A 25,571-nucleotide genomic window follows, 5' to 3' on the forward strand; every position below is an offset into this window, starting at 1 on the left:
ATAGTCACAATTTCTGCTCTTATTTCATCCAGTTTCTTGTCCATATTAGATAACTTTTCCAGAATTCTCTCCATTTCTCCAGCAGTTGGTCTCTGACCTTTTGCCATTTAAAAAAAAATTTTCAAAATCCTCAGGCAAGCACAGTATCCTTATAATTTCCTCCGGATCCACCAGGGGGCACTCACAGGAGCAACGAGTCCAGAGTACAGTTAATCAACCAGGAAGCCGAAGGGAAGTGATGTCATCAAGATTCTCATAGTGAAGGCGGAAGCTGGGCGCCACCATTGTTCCCCAGAGGAGGGGCCTCAAACCCTCCTCCTAAATTTCTCCATCACCTCTTCTCTCCAGAGCTCCACAAAACCGTAATCTTGTTATTTTAAGTTCTCCTCTCTCCAAAGTGATTCGTACTCCTTCCAGTCGCAGGGGAGAAAAACCCCCGCACCGGAATACTCCACTCACGTTTGCCGATATTCCCTTCCCTTCTTCATTCCTCAATTCTTCTCCGTTCCCTGTTCACCACCAGGCTGCTGCAATTATAAATCCAAAGCCCCGGTGTCACCGGGCACAGCGGCCCAGGCGACGACCAAAGTAATGGCCGCGGCCTGTAGCCTCCGAACCCCGCCGAGCCTAGGACGCGCCAGCATCGGTCCCCCCAGTCCTGTATATCGGCTGGGAGACCCCTGGCGAGCCGTCCGTGCGGCAGGTGTCCTTTTCGGAACACCTGGCCCCTAAGGGCCTCGGCGGCGGCCAGATTCGGACACTGGAGGCAGGAGAAGCCTTCCAGACGTCCGTTGCCACCGGACACCGGAAGTCGTTCCAATGGTAAATAGTTTTTGGTTGAAGACTTTCTTGGTTTTTTTCCTTTGAAAATAATTTCAATTCAACCTTTATTGTCAAAGCGCAACACGTGTACAACGAGATTAGCTGAGTCTCCCTTCGTGCACCCCCTCTAATGTAAATACATATCAAAGATCAAAGAAAGATACATATCAAAGTGAAAGAAAGAATCCCTAACCCAATAAATCATACGAACAACACACAATCCTCTATACATATAGAATAGAATAAAAGAGTTGGAAGGGACCTTGGAGGTCTTCTAGCCCAACTCCCTGCTTAGGCAGGAAACCCTACACCACTTCAGACAAATGGTTATCTAACCTCTTCTTAAAAACTTCCAGTGTTGGAGCATTCACAACTTCTGCAGGCAAGTTGTTCCACTGATTCATTGTTCTAACAGTCAGGAAATTTCTCCTTAGTTCTATGTTGCTTCTCTCCTTGATTAGATTGCATTTATATTGCACCAATGAGAACATGTTGCGCCGGCCATGGAAGTCTATCATACTACATGCTTATGATATTATGTTGCATTCAGGAGTCTGACAGCTCACGGATAAAATTTGGCTTCTCATCCAAGAAGCTTCCAGAACTGAATCAGAACAAGAAGCTTCTTGGATAAGTAATGAAATATTTTCAAAGAAAAAAAAACAATAATGTCCAGTTGTTTTTGGGGGAAAACACCTTTATTTTTGTGTTGGGAAATGTGGCAGAGCTGATTTTTCTTTTTGATAATTTCCACACAATCAACAAACACAAAGAAACTTCCCTCTTCTCTCACCGCTAGAAAACTTTCACGACATAATAATAATAATAGTTATATCCAAAGATTTAACTAAATTCTCATATTTATGTTTATGGAGATTCTTAGTCATCCTTCTCATGGTTGTCCCAAAAGTGCTTTTCCAAAAGGCAACTGGACTTTCTTGGGTTTTTTCCTTTGAATTTTTTTAATTTAATTTAATTTAATTTATTTGTCACAACAGTATATATAAGTATAAGCATGAAATAACCATACAAATTGGATACAATCGAAGGGAACATTAGGACAGGAACGGTAGGCACGCTGGTGCTCTTACGCACGCCCCTTAAAGACCGCTTAGGAATGGGGTGAGGTCAATAGTAGACAGTTTTTGGTTAAAGCTTTGGGGATTTTGGGAAGAGACCACAGAGTCAGGTAGTGTATTCCAGGCATTAACAACTCTGTTACTGAAGTCATATTTTCTGCAATCAAGATTGGAGCGGTTAACATTAAGTTTAAATCTATTGTGTGCTCATGTATTGTTGCGATTAGAAGCAAAAAAATATTTTGCTTCTATTCCAAGAAGCTTTCAGAATTGAACCAGAACTGAGACCAAACAAGAAGTTTCTTCGATAAGTAATGAAATGTTTTTAAAGGAAAAAAAAAACCACAATAATGTCCAGTTGCCTTTTGGAAAAACATCTTTATTTTTGTGTTGTGAAATGTGGCAGAGCTGGGTTTTTTGTTTGGTTTTTTAGCATTCTTCTTTTTGATCATTTCCACACGATCAAATATGCTTTACTTATGAGACTGTTGTTCATGAAACAAACACATTGAAAGTTTCCTCTTCTCTCACCACTTTCAAAACACAAAGAATTCTTACGTTTACATGAAAAACTCTACATTTCCTACACAAACAGTCATATCAATGATTCTTTGCTATGTGGGTTTAAGGTCAGATGATTCAAAGGAAAACCTTTACATTGGTGAATCATAAAGGTTGACAAAAGGGTGTTGTTTGAATAGAAGTTGATAGAAATGGTAAATCAAGTGAGACATCATCCCACCAATGACGAGGTCGCCAGGTTGGTACCACTCATGTGGAACAGGGAAAGCATCGCTTGCGGGACAGCTCAGAAGAACTGCTTTGCGCATCCGGAACACAAGGAAGATCAATTTTATGATTCTCTGTAGATGGAGAAAATGTCCGAGTCTTCAAGGAGAACTTCTGGCAGATAAAACAGAAGGAAGAGAGCTTTGTGGAAATGAATCTCACAGAGTCAGCATGACCACTTCCTTCCTCCCTGCGGCTCTTGAAATATTTATATGGATCCTTTCTCACTTTCTATTCCCTGCTATGCAGAATGTTTGATATTGTGGCCTGATAGAATAATAGCATGATTGCAGTCATTCATAAGGGACGTAATTGCCATTGAACTATTGGCAACCTGGCACTGTTTTCTTTATATGTCTGATCAACAACTTTCCTTCTTTGGAGTGACATCATAAGTGACTGATGCTTAACCTGTTTTGAAAACAGTGGGGAAATGGAATTGGGAAGTTGGAAGCTACAACGTTGCTCTAATTCTAGAAATCAGGACAAAGAAAATACTTTGGAAACTAGATAAAAATAAAAGTGAAATAGAAAATCACTGGCACTTCCACCCCTCCAAAAAAAAAAGGGGGGGGGAGAAAGAAGAAACAAAAGCAGATAGGGTTATTTGAAAAAAATAAACTAAAATATATTTTACAGTTATCTTGTATGTGTTTTTTTAATAAGAATGGAGAATTCACATACACACACACACACACACACACACACACACACACACACAAACCCCTCATAGTTGTTCTGTTCCAGGATCTATACTTTCATTTTTTTTCATCTGTTTATCTATATTTTCATCATATTCCCATCTTGCTATCTTTAATTTTTAGTTTCCAATGGTATTTATGAAAATTCCAGATATTCTACAGTGGCAGGGGGGAAAGTCAAATTTTCTTGACTGGTTAATTGAAAGAAATTGAAATAGATAGCATCTGCCTTTTACAATATACTAAAAGGATATCTATACACTAATGGAACAAGTACTCAAGAAATTGAGACTCTAGAAAAAGTGCAGAGAAGACCAACAAAGATGATTAGAGGACAGGAGGCTAAAGTGTATAAAGAACTGTGACAGGAATTTGGCATGTTTAGTCTAGTGAAACGAAGAACTAGGGGAGATATGATAGCAGGGTTCCAATATTTGAGGGGTTACCATAAAGACGAGAGGGGCAAACTATTTTCCAAAGCACCAGAAGGCAAGATGGGAACCAATGGATGGAAACTAATCAAGGAGAGAAGCAATCTAGAACTAAAGAGAAATTTCAAAATGGTGAGAACAATCAACCAGTAAATGGCTTGCCTTCAGAAGTTATAGGTGCCCCATCATTGGAGGCTTTCAAGAAGAGCTGGACAGCCATTTATCTGAAATAATATGGTATTGTCCTGCCTGAGCAGAGGGTTGGACTCAATGACCTCCAAGGTTCCTTCCAACTCTGTATTTCTATGCTCTATGTTCTAAATATTTCACAGAATAGTACTTCTAGCTTACCAAGAAGTAAGTTATGGTCTACTTTGTCAAATGCTTTGCTGAAGTCTAAATATATTAGGTGAAGGCTTTGGAAAAGGTATTAAAATGCTGCAAGGATCAGAATCATGCTTGCCATAGTATTCCCTGAGACTTTACAGAAGCTAAAGTGGGATTTTAAAACAGAATATTGATGCTTTTGAACTTTGCTGTTGGGGAAGACTCCTGAGAATTTCATTGGCAGCCAAGAAAAGAAACTAACAGATCATGAAACAAATCAATTCAGAATTTTTACTCGAAACAAAAATGATCAGGCACAAATTATTCTATTTGGACCACCACATATGAAAACTCAGCCCTCTGGAAAAGGCTCTAATGCTGGGAAAGATGGAAGGAAAGAGAAAAAGACGACAGTGAGCAGGAAGGCAGAGATACTCAGTTACATTGGCCATGAAAGTTACATTGGGAAACTTGAAAGAATAGGTTAAAGATACATTATCACGGCAAAAGTTTATCTATGGCAGAGGTCACCAATCCCCAGGCTGTGGACCTGTACCAGTTCAGAGTCCATTGGGAACCAGCTGCATAAGGGGCACGCAAGTGTGCAAAGTTTCATTCATGCATGTGTGGGATCTAGGTTTTTTGTGTGCAAAACCATGCCCTTCTCTGACCCCTCCGCTGCAACTGCTATGGCAGCTGGTTCATGGAGCCAGAAAGATTTGGGGACCACTGATCTATGGAGTTCCTGAGTTGAAAACAATTTGGTGACACATAATCAATCAATCAATCAACCAATCTATCAATCTATCAATCAATCAAATCACTGAACTGTTAAGAATTGACCACTAAAGAAAGTTCTGTTGACAGGGCCTACACTCAATCATTGGAATTATATTGATTGAATGATCTCTTGTTCCTTTCATCCTTGATTATAAAATCATTGTCAACTCTGAAGTGAATCTGGCTGGGTCCATTTTGGAGGCTTCAATGAGAAGAAGGGATAGGGAGGGGGAACATAGTTAGATGGGGGTTTTGTAACCAAAACAAAATAGTTTCCTCTGAGAACCAAAGACATTCCAACAGGTGGTGGGAGAAAGGAGTAGTAAATTAACCAGGCAACCAGCCAGCATCTTGATTGGGCAATTTGACTGATTGTTTGGGGACAAGGGAAAATTTCATTTTCTAATCAGGTGAAAACCATGGGAACTTTCAGAGTCAGTTTTCACCAGTTTGTCCCAATATGATATCTCCAATAAAATTGTTCTTTGAGGAACCTGCCTGACTCAGAGTTCTGCTTTCTATGGAGTTATTTCCAGCTGTGGGAAGAGATTGCCATGGACTTTATCATAGAGCTCCCTGACAGCAGGGGTAATACAGTCATTTGGACTGTAAGAGACCAATTCTCGAAACAAGCCAATTTCATAGCTTGCCCCGTTCTCCGGTCCACCCATAAACTAGCTAAACTTTTCATAAAGCATATTTACAGGCTACATGGTGTGTCTTGGAGAATCATCTGCGATAGGGGGATCCCGTTCACAGTCAAATTCTGGAGGGAATTCATAAAGTCCATTGAGTCCTTGCAGGGACTTAGTTTGGCATTTCACCCAAGCACCAATGGCACTGTGGAATGCATGAACGCAATGGGGAAACAGCATTTAAGATGCTGTGTGAACTATCAGCAAACATATTGGGCAGAATTGCTGCCTTTTGCCAAAGTGGAATACAACAATGTGGTGTACAGTAGCATCAGACTGACCCCATTCCAAGTCACTAGTGACATGGAGTTTGTCCCATTGCCTGAACTCCCTAGGGAACCACTTTCACCCATGTCCTTGACTGACTGGATGGAATCCCTGAAAAAAGCTTGGGAAAATTCAAAGCGAGCCTTCAGAAAGTGGTGAGAATCCATAAAGTGCAAGCCGATAAGCATCGGGGACCCCAAAGCCAATTCCAAATAGGGAGTAAGGTTTACCTCTCGACCAAGTACTTGAGGCTAAAGCCTCAAGTCATCCAGGTCATGGTTATCCCAAACCCAAGTCCAGAGGCAACTGGACTTACTGGTTTTTCTTTGAAGACATTTCACTTCTCATCCAAGAAGCTTCTTCAGCTCTGACTGGATGGTGGGGAATGGAAGGATTTATACTCCTTGCAGAGAACTGGTCATTTGCATTCTTTTAGCAAGCTACTAAGGTCACCTAGAGGCTTATCTGTGTCATCAGGGCCTTTTTGGAACTGCTGAAAGGAGTTCTTGTAGATTGGAAATAGATGATGTTCTATCCCTCCCCCTGTGTTGAGAGACAGCTGTTCAATTTTGAAAGCACCTTTGGGATAACTTAACCAAGGTTTTTTTTTATGTATCTTATGACTTCAGCCTGCAAATGAAACTAACTTTTGCTCTATATCCATTGCAATCTAATTTTAGAATCATTTGTACGTTTGTACATTCGAAGTAGTATTAGGTAAAGGTAAAGGTTCCCCTCACACATACGTGCTAGTCATTGCCGACTCTGGGGGCAGTGCTCATCTCCATTTCAAAGCCGAAGAGCCAGCGCTGTCTGAAGATGTCTCCGTGCTCATGTGGCCGGCATGACTCAACGCCAAAGGCGCATGGAATGCTGTTACCTTCCCACCAAAGGTGGTCCCTATTTTTCTACTTGCATTTTTACATGCTTTTGAAACTGCTAGGTTGGCAGAAGCTGGGACAAGTAACGGGAGCTCACCCCGTTACACGGCAGCACTAGAGATTTGAACCGCTGAGCTACCTACCTTTCAATCAACAAGCTCAACGTCCTAGCCCCTGAGCCACCATGTCCCTGTAAAGTAGTATTAATTCCTAGCAAATGTCTGGACATGTTGTTGTTGTTGTTGTTGTTGTTGTTGTTTTGGTTAATATCTTTATCACACATTGGCATGAGAGCTCATAGAGGACCCACATGATATTCTCAAAAATAAAGACAATACTAAATGCTAGGGATTTGCTTTTTGTCTTATCTTTTTATTTTTTCATTGCATTTCAAATTTTATTTTAATAAAAAGAAAGGGTGCTGATATATCTTTGCATAATATGGAATGGAGGGGAGCTGTATGGATTTGTCAGTTTAAGGTTAACATACTGTCATTAAATGATCCAGGAATCAAATCCCAAATAGCTTTGGTGTGTTTGTATTGGTTTGAATTTTGACACTTCAAACACACAGGACCGAAATTCCTGCAATATAATCACAGAGGGGATAATTTCTTAAAAAGCAGAAGGAGGACTCCAGCTCACTAATTGCCTCATTGGAAGAAGGGGAAGATTAGGCAAACTACCAAGAGAGCATTTCAGATTTTCTTCTTCAATCCTTCTTCTGCGAACTCTAATAACTCTATCATTAAGTGATCCTAAAGGTGCTTTTTCAAGGGGGACATTTTTCCTCATGGAAAAACAAAGTTCAGCTGCCTTTTGAAAAAGCACTTTCAGGACAACCATAACCTGGATGACTGAGAATCTCCATAGGCATCATTAAGTGATACTCTGGTGTGTAATTACAACACAGACAGCCTGGCTGGCTGACTGATGCCAGTCCTGCTAGGGCTTGTGTTAATTCTTGGGTTGAATCAGAAAATAAGAATATGAATGTTCGTATCTGCTGGCTATAAGCGTGCTATAGTAGGATAACTAATGCCCAATTCCACAGACATCTTATAATGCCGTTGTTTATTTTTCAGGATAATGACTCTGCAATTTGGCTTTAGATGTTCCCTTAGCCTCAGCGTTGAGAAGAAGACTACTTCCAGGCCTTTGAGAGTTGCAGTCCCCACGAGAGCTTCTTACAAACCATCTCAGCTCTTTTCACAGCCGAGATATTTTCAACTTTAACTAGAATTTGCTGAAAGGAAAACTGAATTGCTTGGAGGACATGAGAATGGTTTAGAGAAGTCAACACACACACAAGCACACATACACACAAATTTTATTTGGATCTCTATAGTCACAATGTGCTTTTGCCTGTTGCTGAAAATGTGCAACTAGAGCTATGGTTGTCACTTTCAGAGTTATACATTTAAAACAATGGGACTAAAAAAATACTGTGTTTCCCCAAAAACAAGAACAGGTCTTATATTAATATTTGCTCCAAAAGATGCATTAGGGTTTATTTTCAGGTGATGTCTTATTTTTTACATATACAACAGACATATCAAGAACACGGCCCATGAGCTAGATAGACCCATATCTGGCCCAATGGCCCTCAAAGGAGATAGCAAGGGATCAGCCCCTGCTGCCCAGGTCCTGACCCAGCCTGACTGGGTGCCCCTCCCAATGTGCGAACAGGGGATCATTCAGGGGCCGATGGTATCTGGGGCACTTAACTAGGGCACTCTGAGGTTGTGCAGCCCACACAAAGCAGATAAGTCAGAACACTGTGACTGCCAGACTGGCCCTCCCAGCAGCAGGAAGAGCCATAGGCACAGGAGAGAGGCACACATACTCTGACCTGCCAGATGAGCTGTGCGGTCAGAGCCCATTCCATCCCACATGCTGTCTCTAGTTGCCCATGGCCATGACCAGGAAGGCAGCTATATAGCGCCTGGAGCAGGTGGGATCCAGTGCTTCCACCCATGCCTCTATGGTTGGACATTGGGGGTCAAATGTGCAGAGGCCATGCCGTGGTGCCATCCTTGCCTCATCTTGCCACATCAGCAATGGCAGCAGGCAGAAGCAGAGCCATGGGGGAATGCAGATGATCTGGCCCTCTGGTCACACCACACACTCGCCTGCCCCATCGTGGATGTGGGCAGGCAAAGGCAGATGGTGGGAAGGAGTGGGAAGGTGGCCACGTGGTGCATTCAGCGGGCCACCCCACCCGCGACATCACCGCTAATCCTTCTTTTCACTAGACTAGACATACCCAATTCCTGCAACCCTTCTTCATATGTTTTAACCTCCAGGTCCTTAATCATTTTTGCTGCTCTTCTCTGCACTCTTTCCAAAGCACAGAAAGGATACATTTGATGTTGAAATATCTGGTGGGCTTCTCATGAAGGCTGCTGATGAACAACAGACTCATGGACTTCTCGAGGTGAGAGCCTAGAGAATGTCTGGAATGAAAAAGCCCAGAGCAAATTCCAGAGCCCCCTTTTATTGTGTTTAGGTAAAAATGGGTGGTTACAAAAGGTAAGCAGGGGAGGTTACATATTAGCATATAATCAACATGTGAATACGTGACTGCAAGCACATCTATAAGCCTATGATTTTGGGAGGAAGCTTGTGATTTTTTGGGAGGAGTTTTGCCATGAGGTGGCTCTTTGTTCTCTGCCATGAGGTGGCTGTTCTTTGTTCTCTGCTTTTGCCCACGTGGTACAGCTGCAAGGCAGCCTACACAGGCTACAAGGACATCACTCCCAAATGTATCTAAGGCGTTCTACAGTTACACTATTCAAGCTACACGTAGCAAAGAGAAATACATCTTGTAATATCCTGGCCCTGCATGTTAATAAATCTCATATAATTGTATGTAGGAGAAACTTCTAAGAAACTTTGTGCGAGGAACCTTTTCAGAAAAGGAATGTCCTGTGGTTAATCACAAAAGTGTTGATACATTTCACACCATCGTACTGCAGCCTTGATGTGATTGACATCAAACAAGTTTCTGCTTTTTTCTTTTGTACATGATAAAATTAGCCAAAGTTACTTATGCTGATCTTGCACATAAGCAATCTCTCAGAGGTTACCTTTGCTGATCTTTGCACATAAGCAATCTCTCAAAGGTTACCTATGCTGATCTTTGCACATAAGCAATCTCTCAAAGGAATCCATATGGCTAATATTGCAACAATTTGAAATGCAAAGACACCAGAAATCATTTGAAATGTATTTGAAACACAGAGAAGCAATAGATTCTATACAAAACCCTTCATTGAGGCTCAAAATGCTGTCACTCCAGTAAGTATTTTTGGGATTGTAGGTAAGATTATGAAATTCATGGGAAGAAAAAAAAAATCCTTGCATTGGTAAATCATACTGTATTAGAGACTAATGTTCCTTAAATTCAATTTCATAAAAAGGGTAGAAAATTTAGACACCATCCCACCAAGGATAAGGTCACTGGGTTGGTACCATTCATGTGGAACAAAGAAAATCTCTCTTGAAGAGCAGCTCAGGGTAATTTGTTTGTGACCTCAAAATATCAAAAGCAACCACATTTTGACTCTTTAGTTATGGTGAAAATATCCATCTCTTTTATCAAATCATAGGAAAGCAATAGTGAAATTATTTTTTTTAATACTGGTTCTGTAGGCGTGGTTTGGTGGGCGTGGCAGGGGAAGGATACTGCAAAATGTCCATTCCCACCCCACTCCAGGGGAAGCATACAGCAAAATCCCTATTCCCTCCCCACTCCTGGGGGAAGGATATTGCAATATCTCCATTCCCACTCCACTCTGGGGACAGCAAGGTGGTATTTGCCAGTTCTCTGAACTACTCAAAATTTCTGCTACCTGTTCTCTAGAACCCGTCAGAACCTGCTGGATTTCACCCAGGGGTGGGTTCTACTTACCTCTGCTACCTGTTCGCAATGGGAACGCACACAAATGCTTCTGCGCATGTGCAGAAGCTTCTGTGCATGCGCAGATCATTCATGATAATGTCCGGGCAGGTGGGCAGAGCCTCACTGCCATTACTACTGGTTTGCAAGAACCGGACCAAACTGGGAGCAATCCACTACTGATTTCACCCCTGTAGGAAAGTAATCCAATGACTGAGCTAAGGTTTATGCCTGAGAGTGCACTTAATGGCAAAAATTCATTACTATCTATCTGAAGATCCATGTGAGTGCCAATTCAAATCTTGGCTATCATCGGGGTCTGGCAGAAGGGACAGTCAGAAGGGTCCCTGTAGCAATGAATTCAACTGTCTCATTTCCCCCCTTGTGCCCATTTCCCTGTGTGTCGTGTCCCACTCCTCCGCTGACGGCCGGGTCAGGGAAATCCGAATCAGGCGTGCCTCTGCAGCTCTGCCAAAGTCCTAGCAAAGTTCTCAAGGCAGGCAGGAGACCAGAAAGTGACTTCAGCAAGATATGTTAGACTTTGCCTGACTCAGAGAATGCCAGAAAGCAGATCCTTTATATAGGCCATGGGGTGTGGCTCGATGACTCAGCACTTATCCAGGCCTACCCCTCCCTTCCTTCTGTCGCCGCCGCCTATCAATTCTTCTGAAGCGAGGGTCACTCCAGTCTGCAGCTGTTGGTAATTGGCCTTCCTCAGGCTCACATGCTGTGGGGGAGGGAGAGGGGTCTAGTTGCTCCGTTTGCCTGGGCATGGAGCCAGAGCTGGGGGCTGGAGGTACTTCTTCCTCCTCAGCCTGTCTGGGCATGGAGCCAGGGCTGGAGCCGGGAGGCATGCTAGGACATTCCTCAGCGTTCGGAAGCAGATAAGAAGGCCCCGGCTGCGGTGAAAGTGGACGAGACACAACACTGTGGTTCAAGAGATACTGATATAAAGTGCCCATTTCTGGGGTCCTTCAGGGGGTCCTTATCATTACTTTTACCTTTTCAATTCTTGTGGTATCAATTAGGGGTGAAATGCTCCCAGTTCAGACCAGATCGTGCGATCCGATAGCAATGGGGGCAGGTAGTTCGGAGAACCGGTAGCAAAAATCCCTCCCCCCTCGCCCACGCCTCGCTGTTCCTCTTCTCTGTCCCTGAAGTGCTCGGTGGTGATATAGCTGCAAATGGCCTTAAATGACTGCCGCGGCACTTCAAGGCGCCGCACTACAGCTGATCAGCGCTGTTGGAAGCTAGTAGACTGGTGCCTCTATTTTTAAATCTTCTTTCTTTTGAAGATCATTTGACGGCCGTCTCCAGGAAAGCTTTTTACCAGGTTCACCTGGTTCGCCAGTTGCGCCCCTTTCTAGACCGGTGTGCCCTATGCACGGTCACTCATGCGCTTGTCACATCTCGCTTGGATTACTGCAATGCTCTCTACATGGGGCTCCCCTTGAAGAGCATCCGGAGGCTTCAGTTGGTTCAGAACGCAGCTGCGCGGGTAATAGAGGGAACCCCTCGTGGCTCCCACGTGACACCTCTCCTGTGCAGACTGCACTGGCTACCTGTGGCCTTTCGGGTGCGCTTCAAGGTTTTGGTTACCATCTTCAAAGCACTGCATGGCATAGGCCGGGTTATTTACAGGACCGCCTGCTGCCACCGAGTACCTCCCACCGACCCGTACGCTCTCACAGGGAGGGACTCCTTAGGGCAGTGCCGACTGGCGACACCCAGGGGAAGGGCCTTCTCTGTGGGGGCCCCCACCCTCTGGAACGAGCTCCCCCCAGGATTACGTCAACTTCCTGACCTTCGAACCTTCCGCCGCGAGCTTAAAACACATCTATTTATTTGTGCAGGGCTGGCCTAGGGTTTAATTTTAAAATTAATTTTAAATGGGGTTTTGTATTTTTAACTATAGTTTTAAATTTGGCCTAATGGAATAAGTTTTTTTAAATGTTGTTTTAACATGTATTTATTTTATACTTTATGTTTTATAAGGCTGTAAACCGCCCTGAGTCCTTCGGGAGATAGGGCGGTATAGAAATTTGAATAATAAAATAAATAAAATAATAAAATAAATAAAGAAGGTAGACCGGAGCTTGTCAGTAAAAGGCAATTGGTAGACCGGGGTCTCTATTTTTAAATAAGGTAGACTGGGGCCTCCCAAGTTTTGTATACTTTGTTATTTATTATTATTTATTATTATTGACCATGCCCATTCAGTCACCTGACCACCAAGCCACACCCACCAATGAAGCCACGCCCACAGAACCGATAGGGAAAAATTTTAGATTTCACCCCTGGTATCAATATGTTGCCTGTGGAGAGGGCACGCCCTGTCAGGCCCTCTAGAACCATACTGGGAAGAGGGGGAAAATACTCTCAGTGCCCAAAATGTTTAGTTACAAAACCTCATGGGTTGTATTTGGTTTTTAGTATAACAAAATTCCCAAACTGCGATTCCAAGGGGAAGTAGCTGGCTTAGCTGACGCACTATGTGGTAACCAGAAAGAACTATTTCTACATACTATAAGCTATTTACCGGCTTTGATTTCTGTAACTCAATGTATAAGAAATGGGTACTGAAAGTATAGACATGTGTTGTCCTGGAAGGTGTATGATAGTGCCATATATAGGAAAATGTCAGTTGAACCAATTGTGTATCATTTTGTTGTGCCTCGCCCGCCCCCGTCTCCGCAGCTGGACCCCTCCCATCTCCTGCTATCTCAGCCAGAGACTGATAGTGCAGACGAAGGGTCTGGCATGCCTCCAGCCCCCAGTCCTGGCACCATGCCCGGACAGACTGAACAAATAAACCTCCCTCCCACAGCATGTGAGCATGATGAGCATGAAGCCAGTCACGAGCTAGAATTGCCGGCAGCTGGGCAGGCAGATGAAGAGTGGAGAGATCCCTGCTTCCAGAGAATGGAGAGGCGACGTCAGCAAAAGGAAGGGAGGGGCAGGCCTGGATAAGTGCTGAGTCATGGAGCCACACCCCATGGCCTATATAAAGGATCTGCTTTCTGGCATTCCTTGAGTCAGGCAAAGTCTAATCTGGTTGCTGAAGTCACACCTTGGATTCCTGCCTGCCCTGAGAACTCTGACAGGACTTTGGCAAAGCTGCAGAGGCTTCGTGGCTACGCTTGATACAGACTTTATAGACCCGGCCGTCAGAGGAGTGGGACACGACACATTTCGTCTTTTCCTGTTTAGCCATGTAATGCATCTAAGGTATAAAAGAATGTGCTTGGGCAATGCCTGGGGTTCAGACTTTGTTTCTCTACGTGAGAGGAAGTCTGTACCTATAATTAAATAAATAATTCTTATTTCTTCAATCCTTCGTGGTCTTTTCTCCTTCAACTTAGAGTTTGGGATTTTTCCCATAACAATACTTTATAAGCAAACAGATTCTTCCATCTTGATTGTTGCTGAATTTTGCTTTTGCTCAGCAAGTTTGAGCCTAGCTAAGAAAATATTACGATTCCTGTAGGAAATGATTATTTTGGTATTGGTCAGATGATAAGTGTCTGATGATTTAATATTGAGAAGATGTCAGTTCAGATGATCCAAGGGAGAATGACAAGAAAAATAGGCTTCATTGTTCAAACTCAGGTTCGTTTACAATGGAGTAGGACTCCCATTAACCACGTAAAATAAACAGAGTCGTTTAATACAGAAGACAAAACTTTTTTTAACCTATTAAGGAATTAAACCAGATAGCCATTTGGATGAGGAATTCATTCACATTGCCAGGCAGAGAATGCTAATGTGAATCAATAGCAATACTGACATCATGGAATTAAAAGACAAACACACACACATAAATATATACACACACACATACACACACAAACATATAGGTTTTATTATTTTTACAAATAACTCAAGGCATCAAACACATCTAACATACCTTCATCTTCCTATTTTCCCCAAATAACAACCCGTTGGCCTGAGAGAGAAGGACTGTTCTTAAGAAAACCAAATGACTTTCATGGCTAAGGCAGGACTGGAACTCAGGGTCTCCTGCTTTCTAGCCTGATGTGGTATTTTATTAGCATAATGCATCCAAAAGACTAGTGGAAAACACACCCAAAGCAAACCAAATTAAAAGAAAATTTATTATGGTCAATGCTCAGCATATCCTTCTAATAGGATGAGTTACACGAAAGATTACATTTTATATAATGTCATTATTAAAATAGGATAATTAGCTACAGTAGATATACATTGGTGGATGGAGAGCGATCCTTCATGAAAACTTTTCCAAAAACAGATTTAAACGTCTGTTACATGTTCAAAGATTTTCTAGCTTTTACATTTCAAAGAAGGCCAATCAGTCCAAAATGGATTCCCTATGATACTGTATTAAATTCAAGGGTATAAAATAGTCATTAGCTTTTTTCCATATTTAAGTTGATGAAGTGAAGCTATAAAAACCCAGAAATGGAAGCTGAGAACTTTTAGGCAACCTTAAAGTAAATCTCTCCAATCTCCTAAGAATATAAAGAGAGAGATGCTCAAAATCTCAATGTATGAATCTCAATTGATGTATTTGACAAAAAAAAAAGGGTTAGGTTAAACAATCTTGGCAAAATTGCTGAAAATGTAGCACAATAAGCACTTCATTTGGAATAGGTTATTTTAATAATAATCCCAATCCTACATAAAATCTTGTTTGATAGAAATAATGACATCTATAATTTCCTGTAGATAGCAGCTCTCTACTCTTTCTTCTTAATCATTTCCATATCCAGAAGGAACACATGATGCACTACATTCTTTTTATAAGTTGTTCCCGCTGGTTTAGCTCAGGCTGGAAAACAATGATGAAGCATTTCGGCAAAAATATGCATCCCAATAATGCAGCGCTGGAGGCCAAGATGGAGAAGACCTCCACAGCTACCATTGCTTTGCCTTTGGTGCTCAGATAGGCTGGAAAGAAGGAGATCCACACACTGCAAAAGGCCAACATGCTGAAGGTGATGAACTTGGCTTCGTTAAAGCTGTCAGGTAATTTACGGGCAAGGAAAGCCACAATAAAACTGGCAATGGCCAAGATACCCATGTAGCCCAAGACACAATAGAAGAAGAAAGTTGAACCCTCATTGCATTGTAAAAGCATTTCTTGTAGGTTTGAGTGCATGTCCAACTCAGGGACTGGGGGAGATGTCGACAACCAAAGAATACAAATAAATACTTGGATGATGGAGCATGAAAGCACAATACAAAAGGCCAATCTTTTCCCCACCCATTCCCTCAACTGAGATCCTGGTTTAGTGGCCATGAAAGCCACAACCACAGTGATGGTTTTAGCCAGTACACTTGAAATGGCCACTGAGAAGGTGATGCCAAAAGTTGGTTGCCGAAGAAGGCAGGTCACTTTGTCAGGTTGGCTGAGGAAGAGCAAAGAGGAGAGAAAACAGAGCAGAAGAGAGACAAGCAGGGTGTAGGTGAGGGACTGGTTATTGGCTCTGACAATGGGAGTATCTCTGTGCTTAATAAAAATTCCAAGAACCGAAGATGTCAAGAAGAAGAAACAAAGAGCTGCTGAGGCTAAACCAATTCCTAAAGTTTCTTCAAAAGTTAGAAAATCCAAGAGTTTCAAGATACATCCTGTCTTTTCTTTATTTGGATAATGATCTTCTGGACATTGGAAACAGTCATCCATATCTGAAAGAAAAGTCAAGGCATGATTTTATACACTCCATATTTTTGAAAATAATCTTTATGGGAGCCAACTGTTATCCCTCTCAAGTTTTTTTCTATTGGCTACCAGTTGGATTATGTTTCTATGGAAATGCAGTTTTTCCATTGTTGTATCAGTTGGGACCACCATAAAAAAGGTTCAGTGGGAAGGGCAATTCTATGAAATGCAGTTCTGTCTAATAAATTTTGCAATGTATTAAAAATTTTCAAAACATGGAGAAGAAACCTGTAAGGGTGGATAGAAAAGCTTAGATTTTATTGAGCAAACTTTGAATTGAGAATGACAAGTTGACATTTACAGGTATAGAAGTGAATATTGACCTTTAAGAACTCAAAATTATTTGCTATACTAAAAGTGGTGTATTTGCTTCAGTCTATCTAATGAGAACTTGCTGGAATGTCTAACCTACCCTTTTGATCTGAAATCTTCCCTTCTGGACACGGAACACAATTGTAGCAACAGAATTGCTTTCCTTCCAAGCCTTTCTTCCAGGATCCAGGGGAGCAATGGTCATTACACAGAGAAATTGGAAGAACCTAATATTAAACGTAAAAGATTTTTGCAAAGAGAAATTTTTAAGCAGTTTCTATTGTTCTCCTTTATGGTGGGAGGAAGAATATTTGAATTCTCAAATGGTTAGTCTAGGTGTATTTATAAGATAAAGGTTTCCATGGCCAGTTGTGTTCAACTTTAGGACACAGTGCTCATTTCTTTTTCTTGACCGATGGAGCCAGCATTGTCCAAAGATATATTCCATGGTCATGTAGCTAGCATGGCTGTATGACAAGGAACATTATTACCTTCCCATCAAAGTGGTACCTATGAATCTACTCAGATTTGTGTGCTTTTGAATTCCTAGGTGGATGGGAGCTGAGGCAGGAATGGGAGCTCAAACTATTGCATAGTTCTCAGGTCACAAACCCGGGCCTGCGGCTTTTCAGGTGACAAGCTCAGTGTCTTTAACCACTGAGCCATCACATTTTTAAACTATTCATTAAAATGTTGACATTATAAGGTTGAGCAAAGGATGTGTTTGCAGAATGGCAGGCTGAATAAAGAAATATATGAGATCACAATATTATGAGAATCCTGTGACTCCTATGATTTCAAATGGAAATGCAATCCAAATGTGAATACCTATCTTTTAAATTATAATGTCATTTTGTCAATTTGATGAAAGCTTGATCATTGACAATGTTTGTACAGAATATGCCATTTCAAAAATCACAAATTAGATTTCTAAAGAGATTGTGTCCAATATTGGATCATAATGCATCAAGGAAGAGTTGATTAAATGAGTCCACACCTGGTTAAAAGCTGGGTGCCACACAATCACATCTTCATTAATGATTAATTCCTTTGCATTGGGAGTATGAGGATCAACCTTTCCAACTTTGACTCTCTGAAATGATCTGTTTGGAAAAGTGATCAAGTTGGTGACGTCGAATCCACCTGTTGCTTCCCCTTTCTCATTCAGGAACACTCTCTCCCCAGCTGAATTGTTAAAAGAAATGCCTTGAAGAAATGAATGGAGCTACTTGAAAGAGAATGGAAGAGATTTTAAAGAATAATAACGAAGTAACCAGTATATTTAAATTTATTTTAGGATTATAGAATATAATCCTAGAATATAGATAATCTACATTTCAGAAAAAGACACAGATCTGTATTAATTTAATGTTACTTCCTGGGGAAGAAAATGAAACAACAGCAGTTAAGAAATCAAAATCAAAACAAGGTATTGACATTATACATCTTGATTCAGATATGATTTATATTCACTATTTAAAGAACTAGACAATCAAACTTGGACCATATCTAAACTTATCCTAGATTATTTCTTCTTTGTTAGTACAAAGGTATTTGACATCCTAAGACGGGACAAATTTCCTTTAGGAGGATTTTATCATCTGAGACCAGTGGTGGGATTCAGCCAGTTCGCACCTATTCAGGAGAACCGGTTGTTAACTTTCCAAGCAGTTCAGAGAACCGGTTGTTGGAAGAAATCTCATTTCATTTTTTTCCACTTTACAGGGCTAATCCTGTAAGGAAGGCAGGAAGGAAACATTTTGTTGTTGTTTCTAACTTAATCTTTATTGCCCTGCTTACAGAAACTGCCTGTCTGGTTAACCCTTATTACATTGTAACAGCTCAGGCGAAGCGCCCATCGACATGAGTGACATTGAGTTGGTCACACCCACAAGGTCACATGACCACCGAGCCACACCTACCCAGCGGGTCATAATGGCAGAGAACCAGTTGTTAAATTATTTGAATCCCACCACTGTCTGAGACTCAATTGTTTTGAGTGTGTGTGTGAGAGAGAGAGAGCGGGAGGGGAGGGAGGGGGAGAGGGAGACGGAGAAAGAGAGAGAGAGAGATTCTTTCAAAGATAGAGTTGTTTCAAAGGGTGGAGGACACAGCTGAAAAGGAGTGACATTTGGTCCATTCTTCTTGAACATTGAAAGAGAGAGAATGCTCTGCATCCCAACTCTGAAAGGTTCATGATCCAAGGAGAAGTTTGGGGATAATTTAGACTTATATAGTGTTTCACAGTGCTTTGATATATATTGGTTTGATATATATATAGTTATATAGTGTGACCCAGTGCAGTGTCTAAGTGCTTTATAGAGTCAGCATTTGCCCCCAACAATCCGGATCCTCATTTTATCAACCTCAGAAGAATGGAAGGTTGAGTCAACCTCGGGCCAGTGGGTGTAAAACAACCAAACTGCTGGCAACCGGCAGCCAGTACAAGTAGCCTGCAGTACTGCTTTCTAACCAGTGCACCACCATGGCTCTGGTGAGAATCATTATCCATAAGCTAATGAGAATAGTGAAATGTCTAAATTTCGGAAATGTTTTTTTTTCACCAAAAGGAGAAAGACTGCCTTCAGACACAATGCAATTGAATTCTTCTTGTAACCAGGTTGGATAAATTCACCAGACAGACCAATACTACGTAGAGGTGAAAAGTTAGTTATACAATGAAAATTGATGAATACAGTACATCCCATTGACTATCCTGAAATTAGGAAAGGTTTGTTTTATATTCATCCTTGTCAGACTGCCTCTGATTATAACTAGGAAAGAATTCACCTTGACTTCATTTGCAATAAAGAAAAGTACTTTTACTAGTTACAGTCTTGATAGCAGCTTAGTAAAGTTGGATCTGAGACAAAATATGGCTAACATATCATATCCCCCCAATTGTCCCTCCTCCTTCAGGAGGTCAGGCTGGTCTGGTCCAATGCCAGCTCCTGCTCGGCCCCTCGTGGTAATCTTCTTCCACAGGTCTCTAGTTGTCAATCATCTTAGGAATGCAGTTTCTGTTGGAAAAGCCCGCGCTCTTAACACTCAGCCGTTAATCACCCCTCCCACACTGTTATGTCAGCCGACACTCTTAATAGGCCCCTTTCCCTTACCCTGTATGGTGCTATGATACATCTCATTTCCTTAACTGTTTTATAATACAGAAATAAACATTCCACATTCTATCTACTGATATAAATTGTACAAAAGTATACGAAGATTGGAGTGGAGGCTGACAATCCTCTTATTTTATAAAATTAATAGCTTTGTGGCCTCAGTCTCTCTATTTATTTATTTGTCAAGCATATACAAGATAACAAATATAAGTATAAACTTGATTATGAATACATGAAATGGATACGAATAAAAGGGAATATTAGGACTGGTAGGCATGTTGGTCTGCTTATGCACATCCCTTACAGACCTCTTAGGAATGGGGTGAGATCAACAGTAGACAGTCTAAGGGTAAAGTTGGGGGAGTTGGGGGAAGAAACCACAGAGCCAGGTAGTGCATTCCAGGCATTGAATTGTGATTGATTGATTATGGGTGATTGTGGATAATCATTGAAATACACGAGAGGTGTGGCATGGAAAGATTACCTGCCAAGACAGCAGATTTCGAAATTCAACCCTTGGAATCTCTCTTGGTTGGGATTTTGATCTCACTGCCTCATGCAAAGAATGTGCCACTGCATAAACAGCATTGTAGATACTGTAGCTTTGGCCAGTCATTTGAAATTCAAAATGAGGTGAAGGCAGATTCTCCAAATTCTCTTCTCCAGTGCAAGTTTCTGTGATCATTGAAGATAATTCTGAGTTTGAAAATGAACACTCAAACAATCGCTCCCAAACATCTCGAAGAAATCCATCTTTGTGGGTTGAAGGTTTGATGACTTGAAGAAATTCTTTAAAGCCTTGAATGTCTCTTGAATGCACAGTAAAGGAAAGAGCACCATGGAACATCTGGAGATCCCAATTCTTCTGAAATCCCAACAGGATGAAATTAATTGAATTCATCAGGATCCAAACCTTCCTAAATAATGCACTCTCTTTATTTTCGGAATCATGTACAAACATGACACTTCTGAGCCATGCTACTGTGATGGATTCTCCATGGACAAGAAAAACATTTGCTTTCTGATCTAACACTTTATCATAAAGAATTGACAATGAACTAAACAATTTGGATAAGTCATCAAAGTGGAGATGTTGTGGAATGTTTTGTGTGAAAGCTAAACAGACCCCGTTCTGTGAAAGCAATGGCTGCAGTTTCTGCAAAAAACGTTCCTCCTTATTTTCAGAAGCAAAGAGTCCAATCCATGTCCATCCAAAATGCAGAAGAAGTTGTATAAGTCCGGTGTACTGATGCTCCTCTTTTGGGACCATGCAGTAAAGTGGAAATAACTCAGTAATCTGAAAGTCCTCTTGGGCAAAGGAACCATAAGTCAACTAAACAAATGAAAAAGAGAAATTCATTATTCATGAAAACCATAGGGAAAATGTGAAGAAGACTGCCGGTTAGAAACTTAATGAAGGTCTCCATACATTGAACATTTGTCCAATTCTACATAGATTATGACAATTCTGATGAAAAAAAGAATCAATTAAAATACCATGATGAAATATTTTCTCATCTGAAATATAACTAGTGTCAAGGTTCCAGAAATACCTCTTCTGCGTAAAAGAAACTCAGAGACATTTCTTTTCCAGAGTTCTTTACTAGCAAGAGGAGACTGGCACACGATGAGTGCAATTCCAAAACTGAAGTTCCGGATTCTTTTCCCCCAGTTATACAAACCCCAAGAGTCCCACCCCCCTGACCCCTTTGATGGTCACATGGTCCCACTTCTCCCAGTCCATTCGAATATCTTCTTGCCACTCTTCCTGCAGATGTGAACTCCATCTGACCTTGACCGTCTGAAGAATGTTACCTTACCCCGCAGCCCCCCTTCTTCCCCTCAGGGGAAAAATGTGGCAGCGTCTGGAAACCTAAAGTCTAATATGGTTTCCAGGCCTGACAACTAGATTACAACCACACTGAGTTTCCTAATACAGAGTTCCAGTATGTTCATCTGCTTAGAACATCTGGAAACTTGATAACTATCTTACCTTGTGAGCTCTTCTCAGGCTAAGGAAAGGATTCTTAAGAGTTAGATTTACTGGACTACCTTCTTCCCTTATTTGTAGCTGATAAAATAAAATACTTATACATGAAAGACTATCCCCATGAGATTCTGGGTTAATCATGTCTTCATTTACTACAATTATTTTAGAGATCTCCAAAAGTACCACGTAGCCCCAATCCTTCAACAATTTCCAGGCAGATCAGTTGAGTTTTAAATTCAGTTATTACTATCACAATCAACCAAGACATACCAAGGAAAGTTGCAACCTATTGTCCAGTAGCTTGGTGGAATCTGGAGCTGAGTTGAGGGCATCAGTGAATATGCAGATAGCTTTGAGTTGGGAATGGGCAGGAAGTGGCTGAAAGGCGATCTTCCCTAAAACCATGAGATACAATAACAGTGTTCCAATATTTGAAGGGCTCCTATAAGCAGAAGGGTGTCAAACTATTTCCTTAAGCACCAGACGGCAAGACAAAAAACACTGGATAGAAACTAATCAAGGAGAGAAGCAACTTAGAACTAAGGAGAAATTTCCTAACTGTGAAAACAATTAACCAATGGAACAACTTGCTTTCAGAAATTTGGGTGCTCCATCAGTGGAGACTTTCAAAAAGAGACTGGAAAATGATTTATCTGAAATGATATAGGGTCTCGTGGTTGAAGAGGGGGTTGGACTAGAAGACCTCCACGGACCCTTCTAACTCTATTATTCTATGTGCTATGTGCTAGCTAGTCTTTTCTATCTACCTATTGTCACAGCTCTAGATTTCATCACAGATAGTGGTCAAACCACAACATCAGATGAACCTCTTCAACAAAATTAATTTTGTACTGTAATTTGTGATTTAAATTCTCTAATCTATGATTGCAGTAAAAGATTTAAGATTTTCTTGACTGATTATTTTGAGCCAATATTTTGAGTTGTGTGAACAATTGCAGAACGGAGAGCAAAGAGAGGAAAATTGAAGTCCTACAGAAAAGAATGGCAAGAATCTAATTAACCCTACAGCACCAATCCATCAACAATTGCTAAGAAAAACAGTCGAGTTTTATACTAAGCTACTTTTATCATACACCAAGCAAATTGTAATAAAAAAAGTTGTGACCTATTGCTGGTTGGCTGTCAAAACACATATATGATTATAATAAAAGATTTTGATTTAATTTGATTACCTTGAGCCAGTTTACTGAGTTTTGGGAAGAACAGAAGAAGGGTGATAAAAGTGTATTTAATTGAATTCCTGCAGAAAGATATGGTAAGCAACTAGTGTCTACTATTAATTACAAAAGAATGTTCTCTTTTACTCCATCCCAAACTACCTGTGGAATTTTGTAGACATTTATACTTTCTGCCATAAAGGATGATGTATCAGGACTTAGTCCCCCAATGATGGCCATGAGATTTTTCTGGCTATCACAATTGTAGTTTGGGACAAATTCCTGGGATTTGAAAAGCAGGTCCAGGGTGGTGCGATAGGTCATCCTAGGGTTGTTGTAACTGTCATAGATGTGGAACCCGAGAGTGACGTTAGGTAAGATCCAGGAGTCCTCATTGATCTCCTTCACAGCAAAGGTCAAGGCGAGGGCATGTTGGTAGAATTTGGTTATTACACTGCGAATAGTTTACAAAACAAAAAAACAAACAAAAAATGTTGACAATTCTTTTATGATGAAAGCATTGATATATGAGTAACAACCATTTCTATCTCTGTTGTAAGTGAGAAGATGAGAGTCTTTGTAAAACACTCTATAATTTCTATAGTTTTCAACAATGTAAAATGTGTCCTTGATTTACAACAAATAAGTATAGAACAAAATCGTGATTTTTTTTTCAAGCTATCACATTTATTTCTATCAGTTTGGTACAAAATAGAATACAACCAGTAAGTATCACTCTTTTCATCTCTAAATGTTTTCCAAAAGACTTATCGTGGGATAGTTACATACGTTTCGTGAGTAACCATGCATTTATTCTCAGAGCTATCTACAGTGTTTTTCTGATTTGCAACAAATAAATATAAAACAAAGTTGTCATTTTCCCCCCAAACTGTTTGGCACAAAATAGAATACAACCAGCAAGTATCACTCTTTTAATTTATGTGTAAGTTATGCAAGGAGTGACTGCACAAACTGGATACTTCTAATTATCTTACACTCCCTAAATGTTCTCCAAAGGAACATCTTGCAGAATAGTTAAGCTCAACTATCAACTATCAACTATCAACTATAGAATCAGTAAGCTCAAACTGCCGAAGGAGCTGCCGAAGGAGCTGCTGATTCAGTTCTACAGAGGAATTATTGAGTCTGTCATCTGCACCTCTATAACTTTCTGCTTCAGTTCAGCAACCCAACAAGAAAGACACAGTCTTTATGATAATAATTAGAACTGCAGAAAAAATAATTGCTACCAACCTGCCTTCCATTGAGGACCTGTATACTGCACAAATCAAGAAGAGGGCCGTGAAAATATTTACAGATCCCTCACATTCTGGACATAAACTGTTTCAACTCCTACCCTCAAAACGACGCTATAGAGCACTGCACGCCAGAATAACTAGACACAAGAACAGTTTTTTCCCGAAGGCCATCACTCTGCTAAACAAATAATTCCCTCAACACTGTCAAACTATTCACTAAATCTGCACTACTATTAATCTTCTCATCGTTCCCATCACCAATCTCTTTCCACTTATGACTGTATGACTGTAACTTTGTTGCTGGTAATCCTTATGATTTATATTGATATATTGACCATCAATTGTGTTGTAAATGTTGTACCTTGATGAAGGTATCTTTTCTTTTATGTACACTGAGAGCATATGCACCAAGACAAATTCCTTGTGTGTCCAATCACACTTTGCCAATAAAAAATTCTATTCTATTCTATTCTATTCTATTCTATTCTATTCTATTCTATAGTTTCATACATTGTGCAATTAAGATTTTAATACAATGAAAATGATTTGTTTTCCCAAAATCTGATAAGTTTGAACGACAAGAAAACAAGTGTAAGTTTATATGCAAAAACATGCATTTATTCTCAAAGAGCTATTAGTCGTATAAGCAATTATGGGAAATATGGCTAAGATTAGAAAATAAATGGAGAGAGAAAAAATCCTTACTCCGTTAAAGCATAAGGTTTTAGAGAAGGATGTTCCTTAAATTCAATTTCAAGAAAGGTTTGAATTATCTTAGACACCATCCCACCCACAATGAGGTCACCAGGCTGGTACCACTCATGGGGAATCGGGAAAGCATCACTCGCAGGGCAGCTCAGAGTAACTGCTTTCTGCACCAAGAGCATCAGAAGGAACAACATCTTCAGGCATTTGTCACAGTGAAAATATCTGTGCCTCCTGTCCATAAGGAAGTTTGTATTTCAGTGCTTCATTCAATGATTAAGCTAAGATTGATATCTGACAATGCACCTAATCAGAAATCCCATCATTTTCTATACTGGAGTTCCATGTGAGTGCAAATTTTATACTGACTATTATTAGGATTGAACAGATGTTCTGGAAAAGAAGAAAGGAGGGAGGAAGCCTGTAGCAATGTATCTGACGGAGCCATTATTATCCCTTTGTGCCAAACTCCCTGGGGTTCAAGACTTACTTCATAACCAAATTGATAATTATTGCTGAATGCACAGTCCTTGATGTTTTGGCTTAGCTAAAAAAAAAATATGGGGATTCCTGTAGGAGATAATTATTTTGTTTTTGGTGAGAGAATAAAAGGTTCAACTAAAGGTTCAACTTT

At 40.7% G+C, this 25,571-nt stretch overlaps 1 protein-coding gene across 1 annotated transcript; it reads right to left on the reverse strand.

The window, feature by feature from the left end:
• Positions 1–15,441: 15,441 nt before the first annotated feature.
• On the reverse strand, positions 15,442–25,134 carry LOC131197004 (vomeronasal type-2 receptor 26-like). The gene is made up of 8 exons (XM_058180555.1): positions 24,938–25,134; positions 23,162–23,427; positions 22,066–22,190; positions 21,799–21,876; positions 20,290–21,138; positions 17,684–17,911; positions 16,787–16,913; positions 15,442–16,340 (listed from the first exon to the last, which is right to left on the reverse strand). The coding sequence occupies exons 1-8, from the start codon at positions 25,132–25,134 to the stop codon at positions 15,442–15,444; spliced, it is 2,769 nt and encodes a 922-aa protein (XP_058036538.1).
• Positions 25,135–25,571: the final 437 nt, after the last annotated feature.

Source organism: Ahaetulla prasina, chromosome 4 (assembly GCF_028640845.1).
Source record: "Ahaetulla prasina isolate Xishuangbanna chromosome 4, ASM2864084v1, whole genome shotgun sequence".
Classification (NCBI taxonomy): Eukaryota; Metazoa; Chordata; class Lepidosauria; order Squamata; family Colubridae; genus Ahaetulla; species Ahaetulla prasina.

Bases quoted from the DNA above. Each gene is read 5' to 3' on its own strand.
- LOC131197004 (XM_058180555.1), bottom strand. From the start codon at position 25,134: ATGTTGTTCCTTCTGATGCTCTTGGTGCAGAAAGCAGTTACTCTGAGC. The intron at 21,139-21,798 runs GTAAGATAGTTA...TCATTTGTTTAG, and splicing joins GCCTGAGAAGAGCTCACAAG to TTGACTTATGGTTCCTTTGC. The intron at 16,914-17,683 runs GTGTGGACTCAT...GTTTAATATTAG, and splicing joins GGCACCCAGCTTTTAACCAG to GTTCTTCCAATTTCTCTGTG.